Source organism: Fulmarus glacialis, unplaced genomic scaffold (assembly GCF_000690835.1).
Source record: "Fulmarus glacialis isolate BGI_N327 unplaced genomic scaffold, ASM69083v1 scaffold38583, whole genome shotgun sequence".
Lineage (NCBI taxonomy): Eukaryota > Metazoa > Chordata > Aves > Procellariiformes > Procellariidae > Fulmarus > Fulmarus glacialis.
Genome location: NW_009201704.1, coordinates 3,019 through 13,414, shown reverse-complemented (window position 1 = coordinate 13,414; position 10,396 = coordinate 3,019). Strand labels below are relative to the sequence as shown.

The 10,396-nt window shown below is 36.6% G+C and overlaps 1 protein-coding gene across 1 annotated transcript; it reads left to right on the top strand.

Moving 5' to 3' along the window:
* Positions 1 to 273: 273 nt before the first annotated feature.
* On the top strand, positions 274 to 9,808 carry LRP2BP (LRP2 binding protein; the record flags this gene model as incomplete). Its single annotated transcript, XM_009574035.1, has 7 exons — positions 274 to 386; positions 2,419 to 2,532; positions 4,084 to 4,226; positions 4,312 to 4,417; positions 4,860 to 5,083; positions 7,722 to 7,887; positions 9,743 to 9,808. Coding segments are annotated over 7 exons (932 nt in total), but the record flags the coding sequence as incomplete, so codon positions are not given.
* Positions 9,809 to 10,396: the final 588 nt, after the last annotated feature.

The following is a 10,396-nucleotide window of genomic DNA, read 5'->3' as shown; positions in this document are numbered from 1 at the left end:
ACCTTTAGTGTGCTTACTGATGCTGCTCCATCTGTTTTGGGAAAAAAACAAATGTACGTCTATTTTTAAGCAGAGAACTGCAGCCGTGCTGCTTTATTTGCAAAAGCAGAGGAGTAAGTTTTTCGTTTTTATAAAACAGCCCTCTCTTCCATCTTAGTCTTTTAAAAAACGTAATAAAAAGGGGACACCACCAGCTTCAGACCTTTAGTGTGCTTACTGATGCTGCTCCATCTGTTTTGGGAAAAAAACAAATGTACGTCTATTTTTAAGCAGAGAACTGCAGCCGTGCTGCTTTATTTGCAAAAGCAGAGGAGCTGTTGGCGAAGAGAACGGCAGGTGGAGATCCTCTGGCACATTTTCTGAAAGGACAACTGTACTACGAAGAGGTTGTGGTTTCCTTCTTTTAAGTAAATATTATAAAGCTGACAATTTTCAATACCATTTCAGTGAAAAAAGAGACACCTTAAAAAAACTACAAGAGATGCCTATGCCTGTTTTTTCCCATGAAAATCAGCAGGTGTTCACCCTAAATAAGTTTTTCCTACACTTTCTCCAAGCATGTAGCGGTGTCTTCCAGTTCCCTCCCAGGTCTCCTAAGGATCAGGTAAGTAAGTGGCAGCCTGTCCCTACAGCTAACTTCCAAGCCAAGTTGTTTTTTGGCCAGCTGACTGGCCAAACACACCAGTTATGTGGTACTTGGTCCCTGACCCAAGACACAGCTTTTGATCTTTGCTCCCTATCTAGCCACCAGTTTTGATGAAACTTGTTGAAATGTTTTCAAGGTTTCTGTCCCTGCCCACTTCGGCTAAAATTGGTCGCCCATGTATTTGAAAGTAAATTCTCAGGGAACAGTATAAGACTGGCTGGCAGGTGAACTTAAACCTCAATTTCTTGTGAAAATTAGAATAACTCAGTTCAGGGAGATGAAAAAGAATGTAGTACAAGTACCGATTCGTGTATTTGCAAACGTGACGTGCACGGATTCAGTACTGTTTATAGTGCAGCTAGTGGCACAGTGTAAATCAGTCTCAGGGTCTGCAGCAGGAACAGAATTAACTCACTCAGGGTTTCTGCTTTTTGGGCCCTGTCCTTCTTAATGTTAATTAATTGCCTGATTTTGGCATGATCAAGACTGACCCCATGGAGCAGAAGACATGTCTGATTCTTGATGAGCTGGCTTGGATGTCCATGTTATATACTGCTGTCCATCCCTAAATTTATTCTTTGAGCGGGTTTTATCTTCCAGATTTTTGGATGTATGTCTGTAGTGCCTAAAAATGCATGTTCTCATAGCACTGCAATTTCAGATGCTAGAAAAAATCACTTCCTGATCAGAGCCATATGATTCCTTCTTATAGCACTAAATTCTCAGGAAAGGTGAGAGTACAAGTGCCTCCCATACTTCTGATACTCAGGACAGCTGGTTGTAAAAAGGCACTGGTGTTTTCCCAGAGTTCTTTAAAAAAGCAAAGCCCACAGAGTCATAATGGCTAAGCTCCTGAGACAATTAGTAGTTTAGACAATAGTTTGGACAGTATTAACAAGGGGCGTTTTGTCATTGTGAGGATGTTTGACTGACTGTCAAACTACTTCTCAGTTCTAAGCTTTTGCAGTCTGGTATTGTTTTATCAAAACATACAGAAAATTTGAAGGAAAAGTATAGAGAACAACATTTTAATTTCAATATTGTTTTTACTTAGTATGCTGATATGCATGCATAAAAATATTTTAGTAAGGACACCAGGCTCGGTTAACTGCTACATTACAGTTGTTTCACTGTGTATTTTATATACCATTTCTTCTTTGACTTAACGCAGAAGCAAATGCTCTCTAAGATTCTTTCTTAGAAGTGAAAGTATCTCTGCTGTTGCAGGTGATGCCTTCATAAGAAATGTGGGGCAGACAGGTGGGTCTATAAAGTCTTCAGACACCCGAGTTTAGTCTTTGTGAAACCAACCCTTAATTGAGATGTAAAAGCAGACTCTTAAACCCTCAAGATATAAGAACAGCTCACCTAAGTTAAGGGATATCAGATAGATAGGACAGGACATCTGAATAAGACCCTTATCTCCTTAAATTAAAAAGATGGCATTTTGGGGGAGGAGAAGAAAGGTTGTCAGAACGTCTTTTGGTTTCAGAGATGATGTTTGTATAGCACTACTTATATTTAGGGGTTTTTTTATATATATAAAAACAATGAAAACTTGTTTTAAAGTCCTAAGTGCTTCCATCCTGTCCAACTTTCTCATGGTTGTTGACTTATTCTATTTCTGTTTTCTGCCTCTTCTATGGTTGCCATTTTTTATTCTTTGTTCATGAGGGAAATGCTCCAGGTTGAAAAATTGTAAGAGAGTATATACTGGAGAGTTAAGCTGCCATACGTTCTGTGTATTTCACTGTTCATTCTGTCTTTCCCAGGGATTGTATGAAGAAGCATTAAAACAATTTGAAAAAATCAAGGATACGGATTTTCAAGCAATGTATCAGCTTGGTGTAATGCATTATGATGGACTAGGCACTAAAGAAGACCCTGTGAGTAATCTAGCTGTACACTTTTTTTTTTTTAAATATTAGCTGATAATTACTAAGAGCTTCTTCGTAACCTTGATTATTTAGTTTAAAATAAACAGGTCTTTGATTTAGAATTAGTTTCATAAAGTACAGATGTTTACAAAGCATCATTGAAGAGGGATGGTTCTGGGCTGAAGAAGTTCTCAGAAATAGTTATAATAATATAGGTTTATCTGAAAAAGACTTATGATATTTTGTATTTTAAAATTTAACTTCTAAGGGTTGGTTTGTACTTTGTGTGGAAGCTATGTTTAAAAATTGCTATTTGTTATTTTTTAATAAGCAGCGTACATAAATGAAAATAAAATGTGTAAAAATGGAAATCAAACAACTGTATTTCAAAGTGTAAAACATCTGTTGCACAAAAATGTTTTTTAAGGTACTTTCTATTCTCTTAACACGGTTGCTAAAGAAGATTGTGCTTCTGCCAGTGGTTGGCAGTAATATTTTAAAATTAGACAAATAAAGAATTCTATTTGCAAGAATTTGAGGAATTCAAATTGAAGAATTACATTACCAAAAATGAAGACAAAGGAGTGAATTGCTACCATAAGAAAAGAGTTAATTTATTGGAGAACATGATCTTAAAGAGTGGTATGAGGAAAGAATACAAAGAAGATGAAAGAAAGGGTAGATAACAAGACAGGAGGGCAAGAAAATGAACCGAACAGTATATTAATAAATGGGATTCTTGTCTGGTGCTTAGAGGATTGTCAGCAGAGCAGAATATATTCTGCTGGTTTTCAGAGGTGGTTCGTTTGTTCTGTATACCTGTATAATTACCGCATTGGTTTACTTGCAAATAAACATTTTAGTAAAGTTTCTTTCTTTTTTGTGTATTACAATATGAGAGGTGAATAGAAGGGGAACCTTTTATAAAAGGACTATTTCTAGTGTATTTAAACAGGATGTCCATGCTAAATCCTAACAGTGTAAATCTTGTTTCCAAAATACTTACGAGGTCTTTGGGTGGTACACCATACAGCTGCTCATAGGCAATGTTCTCCATTTGCTTATTTAACATTATCATTTTTTGTATTTTTGTATTAAGGTATTTTTAATAGAGGAACTACAGTGTGCTGTTGTATCACTTTTCCTTCTGTTAAGGTTGTTTTATGATTTCAGATACTTCATGCAATGTGAAAAAGATTACAGTAGTCTAAAATTGAAAATGTAGCAAGTTTAGGATGTGACATTCATTTATGTAATCACAAGAATATTTTTGAAAAAATTTTTATCAATGAAGAAGAGTACTATAATATCCGATGAACATTTATAAGGAAATGTTTCACAGTAAAAATATGCTGGAGTCAAAAATCTAGGGGCTGTCTAGTAACCAAAGATCAGTTCTGCTTTGGTATGACACTGTTCTCCGGACTGTCCTACCAGTATGCCTCAGCTTTTCTTTGAAGTGGAAAAACTATCTGTCTTGCAAAAGTTAGTGGATTCTCAGGTTCTTTATTTCATCCTCTTCCCAGTCTGAATGTAATAATGAAAATACCTCAATTTTAGGAAAAGGGAGTGGAATACATGAAGAAAATTCTCAACTCTGATTCCCCGAAAGCAAGACACTTGAAGTTTGCAGCTGCATACAATCTTGGCAGAGCATATTATGAAGGATGTGGTGTTAAGCGGTCAACTGAAGAGGCTGAAAGGTAATGGCAGTCAGTAATTTTCCTGATGAGTATAAGATGCTAAGATGTTGTGTTACTTAAACTTTCTTTGTCCCCGTTTTCTTAGGTTGTGGCTTATTGCTGCAGACCATGGGAACCCAAAAGCAAGCGTGAAGGCCCAGAGTACTTTAGGAATGCTTTATTCTGTGTCAGTTCTAAAAGATCTGAAGAAGGTAAAGCCCACTTGTACCTTTTGAGTTGCATGAGTCCCAATTAATTTTTAATTTCACAGAAAGAGTACAGTGATATATTTGACTCTGAAAACTGTATTTTAAGTACTGCTAGGCATTATCATCCATTTAAGCCCATATGAACAGATGGCCAGAATCCCTCATTTTGACTCCCTTGACACTGCTAGCCAAGATTTTTTTTTTTTTTTTTTAATTGGGAGTATCAGGGAGAAGGATATAATGGATGAAATTTTTGTCAGCAGCTGTCACTGATTGGCAGCTCTGACAGTAAATGAAGCAGGTTTAAAAGCCTTACAAGGATTCTGCTTTCTTTTATGCGTCAGCACTTCTTATAGGCTGGTTAATGTAAAAGCTTTTATGGAAACAGTATTCAAGAAAAGCAGCTAAAGTGAATATATACTCCAACTTTCTGCCTCTTGTTTAGGCCTTTTTCTGGCATTCAGAAGCATGTGGCAATGGAAATCTGGAATCACAGGGTGCACTTGGTGTTATGTATCTCTGTGGACAAGGTATATGTCAAAACACTAAGGCTGCTTTGGAGTGTTTGAGAGAAGCAGCAGAACGTGGAAACATCTATGCTCAAGGCCATCTTGTGGAATATTATTACAATAGAAAATTTTACTCAACAGCTGCTGCAGTAGCCAAAAGGTGAAGTTAATTTCACTGTATTTTTTATTATAGTTCTTCATGTAAGACCATGGAACTCAGATTAAAATGATTAAATTTATGTTCATCTCTCAAACTCAAGACTTTTGAGATAATGAATGGCAATCCTTCATCTTTAAAGACGGAACAGCAAACCACAGACAAAATTAATAGTATAAGGTTCTCAATTATTCAGTACAGTTGAACTTTTCTTTCTGATCCTGTGAAGCAAAACAGCCTTGAACTAGAATCTCAAGTAGAAGCCCACACTCAACCCTGCCGTCCCATCTCCTCAGTCCACAATCTACTCTAGGCTCCTGCCCTCACCATTCCCTTTTAAACCCCTACAAATATTCTTCATGCTTTGGTCCAGTTCCTGCGTCCTTCACAGGAAATGCAAGCATTGATACTGGGTGGGATCCTGCAGTAAGCACTCTGAGCAGCACGGCCCAGGACCTAGAAGTAGCTGCTGCACACAGTGCCAAGTTATCGCCCTTTAGCTTTTCATCAGTTGCTGCTTATGGGCATGCATACTGCATAGGCATTTTTAAGCCTGGACAAACCTCCAGAGCTGGCCAGCATATGTTAAAAGTTCAGTCTGTCAATCAGATTATTAATTTGCTGGAAAAAAGATGCAGATAGACTAAATGACTACTTATACAAGCTGCACACAATAGCATTTGTGCTTCTTGTGGTATGTTTATGAAGCTGCTGCTGCCCAGCAATAAATGTGTCACAACTCACCATCTTACAGAAGCTGCCCCCTGTATAATACCACTGCATAGCAGCAGCCCTGGTAATTCAGTAGTTCAGTAATGAATGCTGTTTGCTATATTCATTGCCAAAAAGGATTGTTTTCTCTCTGAACTGCTGCTTTTCTTTCTCTGGCACTGTAAGTAGACTGATAGCTATACAGTCTAGTTTAGCTCTTCTCGCTTGGAATGCATCCCCTCCAGTCAATGGTGCACAGTACACTATTCAGATAAGTAAACAGTGCACTTCATCAGCTGCAATTGTGATTGCAGAAAATGGCAATGAAATCCTGTACTACAGCCAGGAATGACAATTTCTGAACCAAAAGATACTGCCACTGAAACAGTTCCACTTAATTGGGATTGCAGTTGGCCTTGAGGCAAAAATCTCATAGCAGTTCAACCACTTGTATCAAGCATCACTACCTTTTCTACCAAAACTTCTTTGTCCTTCTATGTTCATACCAACTACATAGTTTGTTATATTATGTACAAACATACAAACATTATGTGATTATGTACAGTAATGTATGTACATCATGTACAACCTTGCCTAATATTTGGAGTCTAGATTAGCTACTGACACTTCACTTCAAATAACAATTTTGTTATCCCATACAGTTCTACTTACCCATTGCTATGGTATGTTCTTGAAGTCAACTGTGCTGAACTAGAATTTTTGCCTGACTTGACTGGGTATTGCTATTTGCATCAGCATCTTGTGTATCTTTTGGAAAGGAAGGCAAAAATGCTATATCAGGAAAGATAAAAGAGGTAATAGGTTACTGTTATTATATTTGAATGTTCTTGCTAATAAGTCTTTGGGGTTTTTTTTCTGATGTGCTACTGTATTTGTTAACAGGACCAAATTAGGTGGGAGAACATTGCTCTCAACACATTCAAGTGATTTAGCAGGCACCAACTTGCAGAGGGTTACTTCTGAACAATCTTTCATAAATACTGATTTATAGGGAGTAGCTATAAACTGAAGTGACTTGCACTTTTATTTCTTTTTTCTGTCAAGTCTGCTACTGTTTGACACAACAAAAACCTAAAATACTGTGTGAAGAAGCATATAATTATTGTTTGGTATCTGGAAGGGATATGGGGCTTGGGGGTTTCTGTTCTAAGACAACAATTAGACAAAAATCAATTCCCACTTAGAAAATGTTGTACCTAATATTAGCCTGATAGTTAAAACAACGTTCACTTTGTCCCTCTGACTCTTAAAATGGTTCTTAGTAAAAAGAACGTGCTGAAAATAAAGTGACAGCAAGCAGACAGATGCACATAGAAGAAAGAAAATAATTGAGCTGAAACAGTCGTAAGTGGTCGTCATAAGTGGGTCTTATAACCTGAGGCTCCCAAGTATGTCCAAGATCTTCAGCTTACTATAATTTGCCACTATCCTAGGAAGAACTTGGAATTTTAGAATCATAGAATCACGGAATGGTTTGGGTTGGCGTTTCTAATTCCAACTCCCCTGCTATGGGCAGGGACATCTTCTACTAGATGAGGTTGCTCAATTATATGAAATAAGAGCTTTGCCTTTCTTCCACATATATATTAATCTCCATGAAATATTTTAATAGGAACAATTAGCATAAAATATGCTGCTTTTTTAACTAGTGTAACTAGTTAAACAGTGAAAGTGACTGCAAAAGTTACGTATTTGTTTGCTATTTAATATCACAATATTCAAATAAGACTAACTTCAAATCAAATACTGAATAGAAGAATCCTCATCAGGCTGCTGAATACCTGTAAATTTCAGCTTATTTTGGATAATGACATAAATGGAAAGGAGGCATTGTTAAGTCAGATATGGTCGACTTAAATTATTGCTTGAAATAGCATTATCTAACCTAATGCTGTAAATTCCACAGCAGGATTACCGAAAACGATGACATCGATATGCTAGCAAAGATAACTGACTGTCTTCCTACATATGTAGCCAAGGGGGTTGCTATGGCTGCTTTCTACTTGGCTAGATGCCTCCAGCTTGGCCTAGGTGTACAGCAAGATCAAGCCGCTGCTAAAAAATACTATTCTCAGGTAAGCTGGGAAAATCTTACAGGCTAATTTATATCTCATGAAATTGAGTGATACCTTGGATTTGAGTCTTTAAACTTGCTGTTTCATTAAAGACTCCAACATTATTTATGTAAAAAAAAAAAATCTGTGTAAGAAAATGAAGAGAGATAGAAGTATATTGAAAACCACTAAAAATAGTTTTGAAAGGATATTATCTGCCCACTTGCTTAAGCAAACAACGCATTCTGCCAAACAAAACAAAGAAAAAAAAATCTGTGATAATCACCACAGCAGAGAGCTTGGTAACTTGCAAGATAAATTAGCTAAATGATTTCAGTAATTTTATTCCCAACTAATTTGCTGTCTGTCATTCTCTCAAACTGAAAAATCGTAACTTTTCCTCTGCTTTAGATTTTCTAACAAGTACAACCTTCATTAACGATACTTAAATCGGTCATAACTGGTTGTCATGCTTATTTTTATGTTTACATTTTTAGCAATAGCCGAGGATCTACTGTTACTGACACACAGGGGAAAAAATAGGTCACATTTTTTGAAAGTTCTAAAGTTGAAGTAAGATTTATTGCTTGAGGAAAAAGATCAATAATGGCTTCTAGAAGATGAATCTGCTAAATAGTATCAGTGATTCCTAAAGGTACAGTCAAGACAAGATGATTATGACAACTGAAGGGAGTGTAGCAAGATTGGATCTGTGCTTCAGAGATACTCTATGATTTCTGTGCATGTAGAGACCATTTGTTTCTGCAGATAGAATGCTTTGATGTCCAGCTTGGTGCAATTCAAATAAATCAAGAGTTATGTAAATGATAAATTACCAAATAACAATTTTTGTGGCTCCTTACTTAGGGAAGCCACTGATACAAGAGGCCTAGCAGAGCAGGTGATCCTTTGAATACCTACATTTTAAACATTTTGTTCTCCTGCTGTGAAAAGCATTATAGAGGATAGGATTGAGGAGGAGATCAGGAAAGGAATCTAAGTTGGGGTGTTATGAACACGGTAGCCAGTATCCTAGGTAAGTCTTAAGGCATGGAAGAGGCCCATCAGGATTAAATTGCTGCATGGCTTTGTGTGAGTATAGCCCTTCCCACTGTCTTCCATCAGGTCTAGCGTAACCACCACAACTGAAAGGAAATTACAACTGTCAGTCATCATTCACTAGCTGTACGTCTGAGACTGACCTAGGAATGTCACTAGCTTCTTGGTATAAAAAGAGATGATTTCTGTTGACTGGTGCCATGCATCTCTACATCAACAACAAAAGAGAAGGAACAGAAAATAAACAAGGAAGCTACCTGAAGCAGTAACTTTAGAACAAGTAAAAGACAAGAGTTGTAGGTGTGTTCAGTTTCTTTTGTACCTGGAAAATAATTCTCATGTTAACTGTACAATTATACCCACTTAAAATTAAAATCATGTTCGGTTTTTTAATTAACTACTCAGTTGCGGTTTTGGCCTACCGTTCTTAGACCCAGTCAGTTTTGAAAGAGGCGAGAAAGAGAAAATGGGTATCTCGGAGGGTACTGAAATAGATGATAGAAGTGAATGAAACTGATCCAGTCTGTAAGCAGATTTATGTTTGACTGTGGTGCCAGCACAAGCCATACCAACAAACAGGATAAAAAAATAAAACCAAGCCTAACACTATAGACAAGTATGCTCATTTTAAATACTGAATTTTTCTTACGTGGCATCAGAAACAGGGATTTAAACCTGAATGTATTAACTTTTTAATATTTTAACAAGTTGATTATCTCAGATAATGCCAACATCAAAGACCTCATTAATGTTATATTGAAAAGATACAATTTTATTTTAGCTATAAACTAGAACTCCCTATTCTTTGTTTTCAAAGGCATGCCTTCTGGATCCTGCTGTTGCTTCTGACCTTGAACTGGCAGCTAATCTTGGGAGAATTTAGTGTTTCCTTTAACTGTGACTGGTATGTAAATGTACTTCCTACAATAAACCATCTTTAATTTCCAGCAGTTATAGACTGTTCATCACTGCTTGCTTTTCAACTTCCTATAAATTACTACTTAAAGCAATTTACTGATTCTTTTTTATCTGAAAAAAGAGAAAGCAAAAAGCTCACACACTTCCTTTAACTGAGATGAGGCAAAGGCAGACTTTTTAGAATTGTATTGAAGACTCAAGGTTTATTAAGGACATTTTACTGGGACAGATGTCCTGTGTTTTCTTTATGTCCTACTGCTATATAGCACATGAATCAAACTGAAACCAAATAAAAATAATTGTTTCCTTTTCTGCATTTTTAGTATTTAAACATTAAATTTTAATATTCTGAAAAGCTTGAACCCAAACTTGTCTAGTTTTCACATACAACCCATTCACAGGTTACGACCATTTTTAAATCTTACCTTTGTTAGTGGTATGTATACTTTCTTTCACATGCTTTTCTAGTGCATCTAAATCTACTGATGTGTCTTAATACATTTTACTCTTAGACTGCAGAGACTGAAAGTTGGAAATTGGCCTGTATGACACT